General features: G+C 43.6%; 1 protein-coding gene across 3 annotated transcripts in view; it reads right to left on the bottom strand.

Annotated features, from left to right (window-relative positions):
• LOC146871773 (S-adenosylhomocysteine hydrolase-like protein 1) overlaps window positions 1–20,514 on the bottom strand; it is a 906,307-nt gene that overhangs the window by 401,326 nt on the left and 484,467 nt on the right. For 2 of the 3 annotated variants that reach the window (XM_085651314.1, XM_085651329.1), the window contains exons 2-3: window positions 4,536–4,644; window positions 4,314–4,457 (exon numbers count right to left, since the gene is read on the bottom strand). In XM_085651314.1, the coding sequence (XP_085507440.1) occupies window positions 4,314–4,457; window positions 4,536–4,644 (253 nt within the window). The remainder of the gene's footprint in view (window positions 1–4,313; window positions 4,458–4,535; window positions 4,645–20,514) is intronic. The other variant, XM_085651321.1, reaches the window with a different exon arrangement.

Raw genomic sequence — 20,514 nt, 5'->3', positions numbered from 1 at the left:
AAAAAGTGTGCCATTAAGAAAAGAAACAAAACAAGCCACAGATGTCTCAAGTGATAGAGGATGCAGTGAGTGATGCAGGTGATTTAACCGTTGTGGAATCTCTGACTAAAAATATGGTACAAGGAGATGGTGAGGAGTGTACTGAGGATAGTGTCAAACCACCTATGTTTTCAATTCTGGTACATGATAGAAGTTTGCTATTAATGGCTGATTCTGGCTCTACACAATCATCACAAAATTGTACTTTGAAGCACAACTGAGGAAATAAAGTTAAACATCTGTCACCTCCAGACATACAAGCAGTAACTTTTGACCCATATTATAAATGCTCCTGCCTTACAACCATTTACCAATGGGAGCAGATGTGTAATTTCTGTACATGATAGCACTTGTGTACTTGGGGCTATGTTAGCCCAGAGATCAGAAAGTTCAGAATGGGTGGTGGTCTGCACATCTAGAGTATTAAATCAATCTGAATGCAAATACTCTGTCATCGAACGGGAACTATTAGCTTGTGCGTGGGCTACTGGTCATTTTCGACACTTTGTGTGGGGTAACCGGTTTACTATACAGACGGACGACAAGCCTCTGATTTCCATTTTGTTTCCGGGCGGAGGGAGGAATTCAACAGCTTGCACAACGAGATCGAGTTCTAAACTTCAAGAATATAATTTCAACACCATATATGCTCCAGGTCGGAGAATCAAACAGCAGATTCTTTGCCTGGATTATCGTGTATCATAAAGAAAGTGAGGATGATGTGGCAAATGAAGATTATGATGTAGTAGCAAATATGTTTGATGTGTGTGTGGACAATGGACTGGAGATAGATGAGAAAAATTGGATGACCAAGTATGAAAATGATAGCGAATTGAGGCTGGTTAAAAAATACTTGAGAGAAGGGTGGCCTTTGCGCAAGCATTTTGAAGGTTCACTTGACTCTTTCGGACAAATAGCATTTGAGTTTTCTGTGAACAGAGTTTTTGTTTCGCAATAACAAGTGTGTGCCACCTAATAGACTCCACAGTTTTTTTGCTGAAGATGAGTCATAAAGGAGACATGAGGATGTCCGCTCTAAAGAGTTTAGCATATAGTTTGTATTGGTGGTCTGATTTTGCATGATGATTGATTGATTGATACGCAACTGTGACATATATGCGGCTTCTGGCAAAAACTAACACCCACATTCCTCCCATGCAGCCCTTACAGTGGCTAGATTTCACATGTCAGAAGGTGGGTTTGGAAATTGTGTGTCCTTTAAAGTCTTTAACATATAACCTTCAATATACCATTGTACTGATCGATTACCACTCCAAGTGACATGCAGTGATGTTTGCTGAGAGAGTGACTACGTTGGTGATGCTAGAATTTCTAATGGAGGATTTCAGTAGAAAAGGGTTTCCTGAAAAATTGGACACAGATAATAGTGTTCAATTTTTATCGGCTGAAATGACTAAATTCCTAGGCACCCACAACATAAAACATATATGCACAGATTTGTATGAACACCAATGCAACAGTTTGGTGGAACGATTCAATAGCTATCTCAAAGGAAGTGTCCATTTGGCCATGTCTGGAGGAATACCTTTTGTCCTAGCATTCTGGGAAACATAATGGTCATTACGAATTACACCTCACTCAGTGACAGGTGTTTCACCTTTTGTTTGAATGAAAAGAAGGCAACCCACGTCATCTATTTGCCATCGGTGGTTTAAAACAAAATGTCAGGTAGGGCAAATGGAAAGTGGAACAAATCTGGATATTGATAGGGACAGAGCTGCTGAGCAGATCAAAAGAATGGTATGACAAAAAAACAGTCACACCATCTGACATTTCAGCGGGTGCTTGGGTCGAAATTTGTTTGGGACACTGAGTGAACAAAGGCAAGAGTACATTTTCCAAACCAGTCAAAGTGGTCAAAGTGAACAAAAGGTGGTGTCATCACCCAGGATGACAAATGTTAGAGTTTTAGGAGAATAGCAAAGTGTAAAGCTGGAGAGACACAGTGAACTCCAACATCCATGTAACAATGTTTTCTTTAATCATTCTGGTAATGATTCAATGTATGTTGGTGTGATTACAGACCACGCTAACCAATATTTGTACTTACCTGAAGCAAATGAGAATGATGCGATATGTTGTCCTGATGATGATAATGTTAATTCCTCGGGTTCTTCACATGACATTGGTCCCAATTATGACTCAGATTAATCTAATTTGGTGGACAGGGCTAAGAATGCACCTAGATTTAGAATACCTTCTAGGAATATTTTGTATAATGGTATGATGATTAATGTTTCTTTCTTAAAGAAGGAAGACATAATCACATATATGTTGATGTTTGCCTTTTTCAAGTATGTATTTCCATGTTATTCCCACCTGCCAACCCCTTGTTCTTATTCGCATTGGTTCTTCCTGGCTCAGGCTGAGAACGTAGGACAGGATAATGTTCTCGAGTGACAGTTTGGTTCATTTGTTAATGCTGGAGCTTGGGTGCCTGACATGTGAATAAAGTGTTCCTTTCCTGACTTACCTGAGTTGGAGTCTCATTATTTCCTCACTTTACAATAAGGAATAAGCACTTTTTCTAATCAGCTCAGTAAACAAAATGAACCACAATGCACCCTGAGCTGTCTTTTAAAAAATGAAACTAGTTTGCCACAGTCATGTGAGAAGGACAGATGTTCACTAAAGTAAAACAGCAAATCAGTAAGGAGCTGGACTTTTCCGCACCCTCTGGCAACAGGTATCATGGATAGGAAAGAAACTAGCACAAGCTTTTCAGGGGTAATGGATGCATGATTAACCGACAAACTCTGATTTTTATAGCAAAAGACCGAGCCTCCAGCACAAATGTTGACTACGTCTTCTTAACTTCATCACATCATTAATTTGTCTGCATGAAGCTACTGTCTTGATAAGGCTTGCATCATACAATGCCTCATAATTAACAACTGTTGTCATGATTCCCCCCATTACCTTTGGAACTTCCACCTCTACCGTATGTTAATGGCTGAACACTGCACTGCGGAACTCTTTTATCTCAAAGATACTGCTTTTCCAGGGTTGTGCCACCATATCCTTGAGTTTCCATGGCTGTGTGTAATGGTCCACAGCAGAGGATGGGTTACTGAGAAGAGGGCAGTTGTATAGATGTCAATGACTACAGGAAAGAGCTGCAGCGTCCTCTACAGATCAGTGACATGCCTTAGATGGACGCCCCCTCGTCCAGAACATAAATATCTCGAACATTAATGGCAGCCATTCCTTTATGGAGCAGTGGAAGAAGTACTACCATGAAGTTCATAATAAAAGGTGAGTACAATGTGCTGAGCCTGTGAAACAGCTTAACAGTGACAATGTGTGACAGATTAAGGAGAGGACAAAACTACAATTAAAAAAAATTAAGCACAGCATATGGAGTAAAAGTCTCGGAATCCACAATTGCCACTATCAGATTGAATCTGACAACCAAAGAGCTGAAGGCAGACCTTTACTTTTGCAACGCTTGGGCTTCCATCTTTCTGGTGTTTCATCACCCTGCACATTTCAGTGCCTTGTTTCTTGTCTCTTACTAGCTTGATTTTTCCTGTTTTTGAGATACTGTCTCAATGTATTTTCTTGTGTGCAAAGGAGTTCTATGCTTTAAGCAGGAATAAAAAAACAGTTAAGGTTTCAGTGAAATGCTTCATTGTGGGACTATGCGTAGAGAGAGGCTGTAAGGGTTCCTGAATCCCCACCATGGGGGTGAAGTGGTTCAGATCCCAAACTAGAGAAGGGGAGGTGTGCTCACCTCGACCAGGCAGACCCATCACTGGATCCACAGAAGGAGAGTTCACTCCTCAAGATCTACTTGGACCTTACCCTTGATGCTCACCTGCACAATGGAGACCTCTAAGATGCTCTTGAATGGTGCTCATTCCCTTTCTCAGAGCATCCCTGGAATCACTGTACTCAGCGGGACATCGTTAGATCACCTCATTTAGCCAATTTCAAGGACGGCTCATCACATGGTAAAGGATCCCTTGTATCCCCCCTCACCTTACACTACAGGGCCTCCCTGGAGCCCCCAAAGGGATGCTCATCCCACTACAGAATCTTTATGTATCCCCTTCTCCATTACCCCAAAGCTGTGCCCAACTCATCCAAAGAGGGGAGTACCTCATTCTGCAAGATCTTCCTGAAAGCGCAAGAGGAATGTTTATCGTACTCTACAGAATCTTTTTATATCCCCTACAGTCATGTTCATCCCACTAAGCAAGGTTACATAAGTGTCTTAAGTGTGCTTACCTCACTCAGAAGGACTGACTTACCTTGCTCAGCTATTTCAATCTCACGTCGCCCAAACTCGGCCTGCTTAATATTCTTCACGCAGAAGTCACTCCCTCCTTTGGAATTAGTTTGCTGTTTGTCGCGCGGTGAGACCTCATCGTCTGAACTATCTGTATAGGAGGCCGCTGAAAAACGAGTGAAATGTGCAAATCAAAGAGGTGTCAATATAGAAAAAGAGGCAAAGACTCATGGAGGATACATACCAGAGCCATAGCTATCTGTCGAAGACTGTGAAATCGAACGAGACAAAGACCTGCGACTACTCTTTGTGGGGAAACGGGTGAACTCCTGCATGTCATCAGCAAAATGGATCTGTAGGAACCAAAGAAAGGAACATGTACCAGTGATATGGGCTCAGGCCAGAGAGGAATAATCTTAAAAGGTCAGGGGATTTTCTGAACGGTCTATGTAGGTGAAAGTTCGTGGTCCCTGTGGGGTAGACAAGATAAAGTTCCGGATCTTTGAAGTAATCAGACAGAGCTCAGTGCAGTTAGCCACAAAGCTGTTAGTAGCCAGCAGATGGGCACTGGGGTTTCTTTACCTTTCTTGCTTTCCCCTTCAGCCTTGTTAACTGTTTAATGAAATTGTGAAGAGCATTTTTATTCCACTCAGGTTACTTTTGATGCTTCGGGTGATTACCCATATTGATGAAATGGCTACTCATATTTGAGATTTCACCCATATTCACTCCTAACCTTTTAGTCCTAACTAGTTAACCGAGATTCATAATTTTAATCGACATCTTAGTCTGACCCGTTTGCAGATCAGCTCTTAACTGCCTTGAGTGTACGATGTATAATTGTTGCATCTCTGAACCCCTCTTGCAGAGTTGGGTCCTGTGCTCGGCCTCCGCTACTTTACGAGTACTTCAAGGAGGTTTCTTTGCACTCCTGGTTGTGGAAAACTGGATATTGGGGGAATCTTCATAGCTCAACTAAGGCTCATATCACGCTTCGAACTCTCACCTGTCAGTTCCTTCCTCACACACATTTATCATATATGTTCTAAGGAGCATGTATCTCAAGAACTGACAGTTCCTCTTCTCGTCGTTCTAAGGTACATGTGCACCCCATGTTCATCCTACAGCAACATCTGTCAAATACAAGCAGTGCCTCACGTGCCCGTTTAAATATATATGTATCCTAAACACTGATTGGATGCCACATGTTCCCATCGAACGTATGAACAACACATATCACAAGTACTGAGGTGTCAATCATAAAGAAGCATGCACCATACATAGACAGTGACGTGTGTGTATACTCAAAGGCAAAAGTACCGTAAATACCTAGGGGCTTATTAGGATGGCGGACGGACTTCAGTCCACCCGCCACCCTAGCGGTGCTGGGACCGGCCGCCAGCGGTGCGGCAGTCCCGCACCGCCAATTAGATGTGACCACCACCCTGGCGGTCGCATTCTGCATCTTTAACATTGCGGCGGGTGCTGCTATAAGCAGCACCCGCCCCAATGCCAAAGAGGCATGCGGTGCATTGCCATGCACAACATGACAGGCACTACGCGGTGCCTGCCAACTTGTGCATGGCAATGAAGGCCAGCCCCCCACCCCTCCGGGGGCCCACAACGGGCCCCCAAAGCAATTCCCGCCAGCCTTTACATGGCAGCACCGCCACCATGGAAAGGCCTTGTCAACTCATCAACATAATATGGTTGGCGGTGCTTGGAAGGCACCGCCACCATGTTATGCCCCAGCTCCGCCCAGCCGGCAATCGTAACGATTGCCGACCGGCGGAAAAGCGGCGGATGGACTTTCCGTCCGCCGCGGTATCCCCCACCATGAGAATATGGCGGGGGGAAATCATGTTGTGATGGTGGGCGGATTGCCACCGCCGACCGGGCGGTGGTGATCCGCCCAGCATCATAATGACCCCTTAGTGTATGCATATTTTCCCAGAGACCCACGTAACAGAAATACTCACAGTGCCTCATACGGCCATCCGAAGAAACATGTGCCATCAGGTGCGCAACGCCCATTGGGCTCAAAGGGCCTCAAACCCGTTGTGTGTGTGAGCCTGGATTGAGACAGCTTCCCGGGCACACACACAGCCGCACCCGAGTACTTCACAGGTCTTTAAAAGACCATTTACTTGTTAACAAGGCTTTGTTGTTTTTTCACCCCTTCTGAAAGCCCCAGCATCTCCACTCTGCCTATTGCTGGAAGAATTAACCCCCCCCCCTCCGAAATTTGGCTCTAGTTGCGCCTCTGTGTGCCATACATACTGACAGTGGCTCATGTGTACTCCTACAATTATCATACATATATACAAGGCACGAGTCGGGGGTACACGCGGGTGGACAGCGTCCACCCGACGCCGTCCACTCTGCCAAGAATTTGGGCCCCACTAAATAATGTGCTGAACTCGTCCTGGTTCCAAACACCGGGACACTTTCAACAGCGCCTGCACGTTGTCTGCTTTCCATCTGCAACAAGCAACAACCTGCAGGTGGGGACGGGGCTTTCTTATTTAAGACTTCTGCTCGGCCCATAACAAAGACCGAATCTGAGGGGTCATCAGGCCTCCTTTTGTGAGTCTCTTGGGAGCCTCACACCTGATGCAAATGAAACGGAGGGGAAACAAAGGCTCAAACCTTGTTAGCACTTCACACATACTTAAGAGAGGCAGCTTTTCACTTTGTTTAGTCCCTCTTTAGGAGATATGCATGCACTGTAAGAATGTCAGATGTGTTGGTCTTTCCTAGCATTTACACAATGCAAATTGAATTTATATAGAGCTTACTTCTATATATATATATATATATATATATATATATATATATATATATATATATATATATATATATATATATATATATATATATATATATATATATATATATATATATATATATATATATATATATATATATATATATATATATATATAACCTACTGGCAGTCGCCAGTAGGTAGTTATAGTTAGGACCTATTTTCCATAGGAAATCCGCAACATTCTATTCCCAATAAGTTTTCCAAACTTTTGGCCAGCTCCGGTCCGCTCCTATCCTGAAAGTTTCGTGGTGATTCGTCAAGCGGGGGCTGAGAAAAAAGGGGGGTCCTAAAACGCTTTTTCCCCATGCAATTTCCCATAGGACCTGTTGACGCAGCTACAGCCCGAACTGCTGAACGGAATTACTCCAAATTTGGCAGAAAGGTAGACCTTGGTTCAGAGTCGTGCCTTTTGCTTAAATGGTGTAAATCCGTTCAGTAGTTCCTGAGAAAATCAAAAGTAAAATCACATATATATCTAGGCGGAGCCTAACCACACATCTCATCGTGAGATCTGATTGGCTGTCAGCACTTTATCCAAGAAGTGTTGGCAGCCATCTTGGGACCAATATACATGATAGCACCTCATTAAAAAGCATTGCAGTTAATAGAAGGTTTTAAGACTTTAGTTACATTATAAATCATTTGTTGATGGTACCATACTCATTTTAGGAATTGTGGTATGTTCTAAGGTGATTTTACCATGTGAAAAAGCCTTCTGCTGGGATATCATGAATCATGTTTGAGAGAAAACTATTTTCACATGCATTTCCCACAGAGGTTTGGGAGGTGATCTATAAGCTAAACTGAGAGCATATTTTCTGTAAATTCACATTATCTTTCTTAGTCATGTGAGAATGAAGTCTGACATTCTCAGTAAAACATGTACATCCAACAAGGGCAGAGACTGTCAGTTGATTCCTTTGTGTTCTACTGCAGCTTCCCAGAGTGTTCCAAAGAACAACTAGAGCGCTAACACTCCTACTTATGATAAACGTATGGCACACCTGAAGCCATCTTGATTGGAATAAAGTGGCAACTCTTAAAACATTTAATTTAAAAAAAACAGCAGCAGACTTCCCTGGTGAGCAGTAGCTTTACTACAGTGATCTAATGAGCAACTAGAGGGCTAACATTCTGAATTTATGGCAAATGTGCGACACATCTGAATGCCTTCTTCATTGAATCAAAGTAAAAAACTGACAGTATGCCTACTGAGGAGACTGTAGTAAATGAGGAAACTAGGAAACTTCATAACAAGTCTCCCAAGATGGCCACCAGAGACAAAAGAGCCCAAATGTAGCACAAATATCACAGAGATGTAGCCCAAGTATAGCCCAATGACAGAAATCCCAGAGTGTTTTAAAGAACAACTAGAGCGCTAACAGTCTTACTTATGACAAAAGTATAGCACACCTGAAGCCATCTTGATTGGAATAAAGTGGTAACACTTAAAACACTCAATTTGCAAAGGAACAAAATGCGGGGGTTCTTTTTGCCATAGAAATTATGATTAGTGCTGCAGAAAGAAAAATTAGGGCACATTTTGACTTCTCAAATTCTCTTCTATTTCATTAAAAAGTTCTGACATGCAGACTGAAACATGCACTTTGAATACCAGCAGTAGACTTCCCTGGTGAGCAGTAGCTTTACTACAGTGATCTAATGAGGAACTAGAGTGCTACCATTCAGAATTTATGGCAAATGTGTCACATCTGAATGCCTTCTTGATAGAACCAAAGTAAACAAGCATTGAAAATGCAATAGGTCTCGCCCTCGTTTAAGTTAAAGCAATTCTGTTTGTAATTAGGTGGCTTTTTAGCTTAGCTTTTATTAGAGTTTTTCAAAATTTCATGTACATAACATGCATATATGTATATGTATGAATGCATTTATATTTGTATTTATATAGATATGCAGATTATATATATGTTTAAATATGTATGTATATATATATATACACACATACATATATATAAATGCATATGCATATGTGTGCGTGTAGAGAGATGTAGAGAGAGGTAGAGAGGTAGAGGTGTAGAGGTAGAGACAGAGAGGTAGAGGTAGAGGTAGAGAGATAGAGAGTAGTAGAGAGAGAGGTAGAGCGAGGTAGAGAGGTAGAGAGTAGAGAGAGAGTAGAGAGAGAGTAGTAGAGAGTAGTAGAGAGAGTAGCAGAGAGTGAGTAGGAGAGAGTAGTAGAGTGAGAAGTAGAGAGTAGTAGAGAGTAGTAAAGAGTGAGTAGTAGAGTGAGTAGTAGAGAGTAGTAGAGAGTGAGTAGTAGAGTAGTAGAGAGTGAGTATTAGAGAGTGAGTAGTAGAGAATGAGTAGTAGAGTGAGTAGTAGAGAGTAGTAGAGAGAGAGTAGTAGAGAGAGAGTAGTAGAGAGTAGTAGAGAGTGAGTAGTAGAGTGAGTAGTAGAGAGAGTAATAGAGAGAGTAGTAGAGAGTAGTAGAGAGTAATTAGTAGAGTGTAGTGGAGTAGTAGAGAGTGAGTAGTAGAGAGTAGTAGAGAGTGAGTAGTAGGGAGTAGTAGAGAGTGAATAGTAGAGTGAGTAGTAGAGAGCAAGTAGTAGAGAGTGTGTAGTAGAGAGAGAGTAGTAGAGAGTGAGTAGTAGAGAGAGTAGTAGAGTAGTAGAGAGTGAGTAGTAGAGAGTGAGTAGTAGAGAGTAGTAGAGAGTGAGTAGCAGAGAGAGTAGTAGAGAGTAGTAGAGTAGTGGAGAGTGAGTAGTAGAGAGTGAGTAGTAGAGAGAGAGTAGTAGAGAGTAGTAGAGTGATCAGTATAGAGAGTAGTAGAGAGTAGTAGAGAGTGAGTGGTAGAGAGTAGTAGAGAGTAGTAGAGTGAGTAGTAGAGAGTAGTAGAGAGTGAGTAGTAGAGTAGTAGAGAGTGAGTAGTAGAGTGAGTAGTAGAGAGTGAGTAGTAGAGAGTGAGTAGTAGAGAGTAGTAGAGTGAGTAGTAGAGAGTGAGTAGTAGAGAAAGATTAGCAGAGAGTAGTAGAGCGTGAGTAGTAGAGTAGTAGAGAGTGAGTGGTAGAGAGTAGTAGAGAGCAGTAGAGTGAGTAGTAGAGAGTAGTAGAGAGTGAGTAGAAGGGAGTGAGTAGTAGAGAGTAGTAGAGTAGTAGAGAGTAGTAGAGAGAGTAGTAGAGAGTGAGTAGTAGAAAGTAGTAGCGAGTGAGTAGTAGAGAGTGAGTAGTTTAATTTAAAAGGAACACAATGAGGAGGTTCATTTTGCCATAGAAATTAGGATTAGAGCGGAAAAAAGAAAATGAGGGCACATTTTGAGTGACTTCTCAAATTCTCTTCTATTTCATTAAAAAATTCTGACATGCAGACTGAAACATGCACTTTCAATACCAGCAGCAGACTTCCCTGGTGAGCAGTAGCTTTACTACAGGGATCTAATAAGCAACTAGAGTGCTAACATTCCGAATTTGTGGCAAATGTGTGACACATCTGAATGCCTTCTTGATGGAGTGAAAGTAAAAAACCTGAAAGTATTTCCTACTGAGGAGACTGTTGTAAATGAGGAAATTAGGAAACTTCAAAACAAATAAGTCTCCCAAGATGGCCACCAGAGACAAAAGAGCCCAAATGTAGCACAAATATCACCGAGACGTAGCCCAATTATAGCCCAATGACAGAATGTCCCAGAGTGTTTTAAAGAACAACTAGAGCGCTAACAGTCTTACTTATGACAAAAGTATGGCACACCTGATGCCATCTTGATTGGAATAAAGTGGTAACACTTAAAACATTTAATTTGCAAAGGAACAAAATGAGGGGGTTCATTTTGCCATAGAAATTATGATTAGTGCTGCAGAAAGAAAGATTGGGGCACATTTTGACTTCTCAAATCCTCTTCCATTTCATAAAAACATTCTGACATGCAGACTGAAACATGCACTTTGAATACCAGCAGCAAACTTCCCTGGTGAGCAGTAGCTTTACTACAGTGATCTAATGAGCAACTAGAGTGCTACCATTCAGAATTTATGGAAAATGTATGACACATCTGAATGCCTTCTTGATGGAATCAAAGTAAACAAGCATTGAAAATGCAATAGGTCTTGCCCTCGTTTAAGTTAAAGCAATTCTGTTTGTAATTAGGTGGCTTTTTAGCTTTGCTTGTATTAGAGTTTTTCAAACTTTCATGTACATACCATGCATATGTATGCATATATGTATATGTATATGTTTGCAATTATATTTATATAGATATGCAGATTATATTTATATGTTTATATATGTATATATATATATATATATATACACATACATATATATGAATGCATATGCATATATATATGTGCATATGTGTGCATGTACATAGAGGTAGAGAGGTAGAGGTGTATAGGTAGAGGTGTAGAGGTAGAGAGGTAGAGGTAGAGAGGTAGAGAGTAGTAGAGAGAGAGAGGTAGAGAGAGGTAGAGAGGTAGAGAGTAGAGAGTGAGTAATAGAGAGTAGAGAGTGAGTAGTAGAGAAAGTATAAGATAGTGAGTAGTAGAGATTGATTAGTTGAGAGTAGTAGAGAGTGAGTAGTAGAGAGTATTAGAGAGTGAGTAGTAGAGTGAGTAGTAGAGAGTAGTAGAGAGTGAGTAGTAGAGAGTGAGTAGTAGAGAGTAGTAGAGAGTGAGTAGCAGAGAGAGAGTAGTAGATAGTAGTAGAGAGTGAGTAGCAGAGAGAGTAGTAGAGAGTGAGTAGTAGAGAGTAGTAGAGAGTGAGTAGTAGAGAGTAGTAGAGAGTGAGTAGTAGAGAGAGAGTAGTAGAGAGTGAGTAGTAGAGAGTGAGTAGTAGAGAGTGAGTAGTAGAGAGTAGTAGAGAGTGAGTAGTAGAGAGTGAGTAGTAGAGAGTAGTAGAGAGTAGTAGAGAGTGAGTAGTAGAGAGTAGTGGAGTAGTAGAGAGTAGTGGAGTAGTAGAGAGTGAGTAGTAGAGTGAGTACTAGAGAGTAGTAGAGAGCGAGTAGCAGAGAGCAAGTAGTAGAGAGTGTGTAGTAGAGAGTGAGTAGTAGAGAGTAGTAGAGAGTGAGTAGTAGAGAGAGTAGTAGGGTAGTAGAGAGTGAGTAGTAGAGTGAGTAGTAGAGAGCAGTTGAGAGCTAGTAGTAGAGAATGAGTAGTGGAGAGTGAGCAGTAGAGAGTAGTAGAGAGTGAGTAGTAGAGAGTAATACAGAATGAGTAATAGAGAGTAGTAGAGAGTGAGTAGTAGAGAGAGAGTAGTAGAGAGAGAGTAGTAGAGAGTGAGTGGTAGAGAGTAGGAGAGAGTAGTAGAGTGAGTAGTAGAGAATCGTAGAGAGTGAGTAGTAGAGCGAGTAGTAGAGAGTAGTAGAGTAGTAGAGTGAGTAGTAGAGAGTGAGTAGCAGAGAGAGTAGTAGAGAGTGAGTAGTAGAGAGTGAGTAGTAGAGAGTAGTAGAGAGCGAGTAGTAGAGAGCGAGTAATGGAGAGTGAGTAGTAGAGAGCGAGTAGTAGAGAGTGATTAGTAGAGAGTGAATAGTAGAGAGTGAGTAGTAGAGAAGAGTAGTAGAGAGTGAGTAGTAGAGAGTAGTAGAGTGAGTAGTAGAGAGTGAGTAGTAGAGAGTGAGTAGTAGAGAGTAGTAGAGAGTGAGTAGTAGAGAGAGAGTAGTAGAGAGTGAGTGGTAGAGAGCAGCAGAGAGTAGTAGAGTGAGTAGTAGAGAGTGAGTAGTAGAGAGTGAATAGTAGAGAGTAGTAGTAGAGAGTAGAAGAGAGAGAGAGAGTAGTAGAGAGTGTAGTAGAGAGTGAGTAGTAGAGTAGTAGCGAGTGAGTAGTAGAGAGTAGTAGAGAGTGAGTAGTAGAGTAGTAGAGAGTGAGTGGTAGAGAGTAGTAGAAAGTAGTAGAGTGAGTAGTAGAGAGTGAATAGTAGATAGTAGAGAGTGAGTAGTAGAGAGAGTAGTAGTAGACAGTGAGTAGTAGATAGTAGTAGAGCGTGAGTAGTAGAGAGTGAGTAGTAGAGAGTAGTAGCGAGTGAGTATTAGAGAGTGAGTAGTAGAGTAGTGGAGAGTGAGTAGTTGAGAGTGAGTAGTAGAGAGTGAGTAGTAGAGAGTAGTAGAGTAGTAGAGAGTGAGTAGTAGAGAGTAGTAGAGAGTCAGTAGTAGAGTAGTAGAGAGTAGTCAGTCAGTGTCAGTCAGTCAGTCAGTGTCAGTCAATCAGTGTCAGTCAGTGTCAGTCAGTCAGTGTCAGTCAATCAGTGTCAGCTAGAGCAGCTCTGCTGACCTGGTTCTCTGGCTCTAAAGCAGCTCTGCTGACCTGGTTCTATGGCTCTAAAGCAGCTCTGCTGATTTGGTTCTCTGGCTCTAAAGCAGCTCTGCTAACCTGGTTCTCTGGCTCTAAAGCAGCTTTGCTGACCTGGTTCTATCCCTCTAAAGCAGCTCTGCTGACTTGGTTTCTCTGGCTCTACAGCAGCTCTGCTGACATGGTTCTCTGGCTCTAGAGCAGCTCTGCTGACCTAGTTCTTAGGCTCTAGAGCAGTTTTGCTGACCTGGTTCTCTGGCTCTACAGCAGCTCTGCTGACCTGGTTTTCTGCACTCACGATGCACGCACCCGACTTCGCGAAAACATATTTAAAAATAATATAAGTTTATTATAAGTACAAATATATTATTTTGATGAATATCTTACATCATTTCTTGCCTTAATATGTATATTAAGACACATATATATCATTTTGGAACATAATTTTTTTTTGCGGGAGTCGCGCACCCAGCGCACCCCAGCACGTATATAATGTCACGCGGGACCTGCAACCGTGCCAACATCTCGTACCGTAATGCGCATGTGTCGCAAATGCGCGGGAGCAGGAGTCGCAGACTGATCCCATACCAATCGCGCACATCACGTGATATTAAATGTATATGATGTAACTGAAAAACACGCAGCCGTCGCACACCATACGCGGATCCTTCATGACTTTTCTAAAATGGCAGCTAGAATGCGCGCACCCACCGTGATGTGTACAGTTTGAGTGCGCGACTCCGGAAAAAAATTGATTTGTTAAAAAAGAAAATAATATAAATATATTAAAATAAAAAATGAAAACAAGAAAATTAATCAATGTTTCAGTTTTAATTAAAAAAATAGTTTTTTTGCAATTTTCAGAAAAATATATAATGTTATTTAATGAATAAAATATTTATAAATAAACAGTTAAAAAACTGTAGAAAATCAGTACAAAAAAATAGATATAACTACTATCACACTTAAAAGTTAGCATTTAAAAAACCTTAGAAATTCACAGAAAAAACCCATAGGTTTCAGGGGTGTTATAGTTAGCTGCCCATTTCACTCATACAAAACCATAGAAATTCCTCCGTTATAGTTAATTCTGCTAACTATAACTCGCGCCCGCAATGCACTGCTGATGATGTCACATATTGCATCATTCATGACATGGTCAGTGACATCACTGATGACATCACTGATGACATCTCAAATGACATCATCCACTTGACAATCTGATACACCTCATCATACACTAGTATTACCTTTCATCACTCACTGTAAAATACAGAGTACCATATTTGAAACCATTGACACACCAATACCAGTTACTGCATACCCACTCACTGATTCCTAAGTCTACACACACAACTACCCATTCAACAACAGAATCATCTATACATGCAGTCATTAACCCCTTCGATGCTCATGACGGAACGGTTCCGTCATGAGCATCGGTTGGGCTGTGCTCATGACGGAACCGTTCCGTCATGAGGACAGCCCCCGGGGGAAGCGCTGGCGCTCCCCCCCTTGTCCCTCGATCTTGGCCCCCTTTACGGGGGTGGCAGCGGAAGAGCTTCCGCTGCCACCCCCGACCCCCCCCAGCCCCCCCACGCTTTCTGATGACGTCAGCGCGCACAGCGCGCGCCGGCGTCATCAGGAAGCGTTGGACGCGCTGGAATCCATTTCTTCCAGCGCGTCCGAGGGGAGCAGAGGTAGGTGTTTGGCGTCTGGTGGGGGCCGCGGCGGTGAAATCTCTAGTATTGAGGCATCGGGGGAGAGGAAAGAGTATTTCCTCTCCCCCGATCTCTCAATACAGGGCATTCCTGCTCCACGATCGCGCACAGCGTCGCGATCGTGGAGTAGGGATGCCCCACTAGACACCAGGGATTTTGGATTTGGAGTTTGGGAAGCGACCCCTTAGGCAAGGGTCGCTTCCTTGGGGACGAAAATTTGGCAAAGTCTTTTCTGCCCCCCCTGGGGGCAGATCGGCCCGCTTTCTGCGCGTTTCTGCCCCCGGGGGGGGCAGAAAAGCCCACTAGTCACCAGGGATGCTGTTCCTACTATGTAGGAAGCGACCCCTTGGGCAAGGGTCGCTTCCTTGGGGGCAAATTTTGTTGAAGTCTTTTCTGCCCCCCCTGGGGGCAGATCGGTCCGCTTTCTGCGCGTTTCTGCCCCCGGGGGGGGGCAGAAAAGCCCACTAGACACCAGGGATATTGGTTATGCTATGTAGGAAGCGACCCCTTAGGCAAGGGTCGCTTCCTTTGGGGGCCAAATAATTTGAAGACTTTTCTGCCCCCCCTGGGGGCAGATCGGTCTTCTTTCTGTCCGTTTCTCCCCCTAGGGGGGGCAGAAAAGCCCACTAGACACCAGGGATGTCTATTTCGTTATGTAGGAAGCGACCCCTTGGGCAAGGGTCGCTTCCTAGGGTGGTAAAGTGATTAGGAGACTTTTCTGCCCCCCCTGGGGGCAGATCGGTCGTCTTTCTGCCCGTTTCTGCCCCCAGGGGGGGCAGAAAAGCCCACTAGACACCAGGGATGTCTTTTTCTTTATGTAGGAAGCGACCCCTTGGGCAAGGGTCGCTTCCTTTGCGGCCTAATTTTTTAGAATACTTTTCTGCCCCCCCCTGGGGGCAGATTGGTCGTCTTTCTGTCCGTTTCTGCTCTTTGGGGGGGGGCAGAAAAGCCCACTAGACACCAGGGATATAAATATTATTGTAGGAAGCGACCCCTTGGGCAAGGGTCGCTTCCTTGGGCCCCTAAATGTTTTGAAGACTTTTCTGCCCCCTCTGTGGGCAGATCGGTTTTATTTTTTTGCCGTTTCTGCTCCCATTGGAGGCAGAAAAGCCCACTAGACACCAGGGAATTAGTTCAATTAGAAATAGAAGTGACCCCTCGCTTCCAGGGTGCAATTTGTTATATGTATTTGGGTCACCTGCCCCGGGACTGAATAGCCTTTTTTTTCCTGCTGTTTTCTGCCTGACCTGGCACACAAACCGATTGACCATTTGGGTAGTGACATGGCATGTTATAATGTTTATTGTTATATGTTTTGTGATTTCCAATTGTAATGTTTTTTTTGTTTACTTTTTTGTTCTAGGTGAAGGCTTTTCTTCTGTTCACGGTGACATTTTGGTTCTGGTGGTTTTGCTGTTTGTGTAGTTTGGTAAGAGACTGTTTTTTTGTACAATGCAAATGTGTTTGATTTCTCTGCCTGTTTTTTTTTGCAAATGGTGTAATAATAGCAGTATGTTTGGTTTTTGAGTTTCAAAAACTTTTTGCATTGGTGCATGATGTGTATTTTGTTGTCTTGTGAGTAATTTGTTTTTTTTTCTTCTTTCTAGTTTGATATCGTTGGTCTTTGCTGTGTCACTGCAGAGTTTGTTTCTGGTGAGTGTAGCTGTCTCTTTTGATTTTGGATTGTATAGTTTTTGAGTACATTGATCTTATTGATATAAGGTACACATTTCTTTACTTACTTGGTTTGCACATTGTTGGTTGTTGTTGACTTGTTTGTGCAGTCTTCCATCTTAGTAGGTATAATGGCTAGCCGCAGGATGACTGCTCAGCAGGTTGTTGGTTTGCTGTTTGAGTCTTCCTCTGATATTGGGTCAGAGACTGACTCTGCTTCTGAGGGAGAGGGGGCAGGGGACGATTCTGGCAGTGAGTTTTCTCTCCGTATGGGGTCATCGGATGATGAAGATACTCTTAGCGCGGATGAAGTGCCTGTGTTAGAGGAGGAGACTGATGTGCCGATAGTGCGGCAAGAGGCATCTGGGCTGCAGGCTGGGACTGCAAGGCTTCCCGTTGGTGTAGTGCGGCAAGAGACATCTGGGCTGCAGGCTGGGACTGCAAGGCTTCCCGTTGGTGTAGTGCGGCAAGAGGCATCTGGGCTGCAGGCTGGGGCTGCAAGCCTTTCCGTTGGTGTAGTGCGGCAAGAGACATCTGGGCTGCAGGCTGGGGCTGCAAGTCTTCCCGTTGAAAGTGATGACCTCTGGGTTGCCCCTGGCATGGTGCAGCCGGAATTTCCTGAGTTTACTGGTGTTCCAGGGTCTAGAGTGAATACCGAGAACTTTTTGCCTGTAAATTTTTTTCAGTTGTTTATGGACGATGTGTTTTTGGCAGAGATTGTTGAGCAGACTAATTTGTATGCCGAACAGTTTTTGAGGGACAACAGTGCCAGTCTTAAGCCACACTCTAGAGCTACCCGGTGGACTCCCACAAATGTTGAAGAGATGAAGAAGTTCTTGGGTTTAACTTTTTTGATGGGCTTGCTAAGGAAGCCATCATTGGCTTCATATTGGTCTAGCAGTCCCTTGATGGCAACGTCTATTTTTCCGGCAGTCATGAGTCGTGACAGGTATTTGCTTCTGCTTCGGATGATGCACTTTGTAGATAATGGTTTAGCGTTGCCACGAGATCACCCTGATTGTGACCGTCTTTTTAAGATTAGGCCTGTCCTTGATCACTTTGTTGATCGATTTTCTGAGATTTATGCCCCTGGTAGAGAAATTGCAGTGGATGAGTCTTTGGTGTTGTTCAAGGGCCGCTTGGTTTTTAGGCAATACATTCCTAGTAAGAGGGCACGCTATGGAATAAAGCTGTATATGCTGTGTGACAGTAGGACTGGATATGTCTCTAATTTCAGGGTGTACACCGGTAAGGAATCTAGGTTTAACCTCCCTGGTTGTCCGTCCACTTTTGGAGTGACTGAGAAAATTGTTTGGGAACTTGGAAGAGGATTTTTTAACAAAGGCCACCATTTATATGTAGATAACTTCTACACTGGTGTACGGTTGTTCAGGGAATTGGCCAAAGTGGACACTTTTGCTTGTGGCACAGTTCGCTGTAACCGTAAAGGTTTTCCGAAAGAACTTGTTTGTCAAAAGCTTGTGCGGGGACAGTGCAGTGCGTTGCGTTGCCAGGAGCTTCTTGCTGTGAAGTTTACAGACAGGAGAGATGTCTACATGCTGACTTCCATCCATGATGAAAGCACTGCACCTGTGACTGTTTGGGGTCAGGTCGCTGAAGCGCGCAAACCTGTATGTGTTTTAGACTATAATAGGTACATGGGTGGTGTTGACAGAGTAGATCAGAGGTTGGAACCTTACACTGCTCTTCGTAAGGCTTACATTTGGTACAAGAAGTTGGCTATCCATCTTTTCCACTTGGCAATGTTTAATGCTTTTGTTGTGTTCCAGGATTCTTGCCCTGAGTCAAAGATGACTTTTGTTAAGTTTCAGGAGTCTGTAATAGGCAGCCTTGTTGTAGTGGAACAGGCAAGTGTTCCTAGAGTTGGACTGGTGGAGGATGTTGCTAGATTGAAAGAACGCCACTTTCCAGAACACATTCCTCCCACACCCGCAAAAGATTTTCCCAGTAGGAGATGTAGAGTCTGTTGGCGAAGAGGTTTGCGGAAGGAGTGTCGTATGTACTGCCCCGATTGTCCCTCTCATCCTGCACTGTGTCTCTCTGCTTGTTTTAGAGCGTACCACACGCGAAAAAATTTTTGGGAGGATTCTTGAGTGGTAAAGTGAACTGGCTGGTCTGTATTCTTTGGATAATTTGATTCTTTTTCAATGTTGGTGTTAGTGCAATGTATTTAGTTGCTGATTTTCTGTTAGAAGATTTGTATCTATTTGCAATTTGTTTGTGTTTTTATTTTTTTCTAAAAAAATCCAAAATGTGATGGCGGTGTGTGTAGGCTTGCGCTTGGCTGTTGGTGTGTGTGGACTGGCACTTGGTTGGTGGTGTGCGTGGAATGGTGCTTGGCTGACGGTGTGCGTGGACTGGCGGTGTGCATGGACTGGCGGTGTGCGTGGACTGGTGCGTGGCTGGTGGTGTGCGTGGAATGGTGCTTGGCTGGCGGTGTGCGTGGAATGGTGCTTGGCTGGTGGTGTGCGTGGAATGGTGCTTGGCTGGCGCTGTGCGTGGACTGGTACTTGGCTGGCAGTGTGTGTGGACTGGTGGTGTGTGCGGACTGGTGTTTGGCTGGTGGTGTCCGTGGACTGGAGCTTGGCTGGTGGTGTCCGTGGACTGGAGCTTGTCTGGTGGTGTGTGTGGACTGGAGCTTGGCTGGCGGTGTGCGTGGAATGGTGCTTGTCTGGTGGTGTCCGTGGACTGGAGCTTGGCTGGCGGTGTAGGTGGATTGGCGATTGGCTGCCGGTGTGCCTGGACTGGCGATTGGATGGCGGTGTGCCTGGACTGGCGCTTGGCTAGCGGTGTGCGTGGACTGGCGTTTGGCTAGCGGTGTGTGTCGACCGGTGCTTGGCTGGCTGTGTGCGAGTAGTGACTTTCTGCTGGTCACTACACACACTGCTAGCTGAGTGCCACTCCACGCAATCCTTCTGCCTGTGTAGTTGCTGTGTCTGGATTGTGGGCGTGTGAAAGTGATGGGCCCTTGAATGGCGCTGTGTGCCGGTGTGAGTTTTGTTATGTGATGGGCCCGCGGCTGGCGGTGTGAATGGTTTTGTATGTCTCACACGTATGAAAGGTGTATGAATGGCCTGTAAAGAGGTTGGTGCCTTGTCGTGGCTTTACAGCTCACGAGCTGTGAGTCAATGGTTCAGTTTCTTGCCCTTTCAATTATTACCAGTGCATTTCATTTTTTGTGAAATCACTTGGTAATACAATTTTATCTACTGAACCATCACTCACCCTCGTGCCAAATCCAACCAGTATGTGCGTGTGCTTGCGGGTTAGATGACTGTGCAGTAATATTTGTTTTTTTGAAGCAGGGTGTACCTTGTCCCTTTTTGGTGATTTTTGTACTGTGTTGCTTTTGTACCTGGTGGTGCGAATGGTCTTGTTTGTATCACGTATGAAAGGTGTGTGAATGGCCTGTAAAGCGGTTGGTGCCTTGACGTGGCTTTACAGCTCACGAGCTGCAAGTCATTGGTTTGGTTTTTTGTGAATTTAATTATTGACAGTGCATTTCATATTTGTGAAATCTCTTGTTAATAAAATTTAATACACTGAACCATGACTTGCCCTCGTGCCAAATCCAACCAGTATGTGTGTGTGTTTGAGGAATAGATGGTTGTGCAGGAATCTTTTTTTTTTGTTTCTCTGCCAAGGTACACTTTCCATGTAAGAATAACCCACCAACTGTAGATATTGTCGAAAACCTTTGGGAGTTTATGGTGATGTCTCTCTAGTGATTTGAAAAATATTTT

This window comes from Triturus cristatus, chromosome 1_1 (assembly GCF_964204655.1).
Source record: "Triturus cristatus chromosome 1_1, aTriCri1.1, whole genome shotgun sequence".
Taxonomy (NCBI): Eukaryota; Metazoa; Chordata; class Amphibia; order Caudata; family Salamandridae; genus Triturus; species Triturus cristatus.
This window is presented reverse-complemented; position numbering and strand designations above follow the sequence as displayed.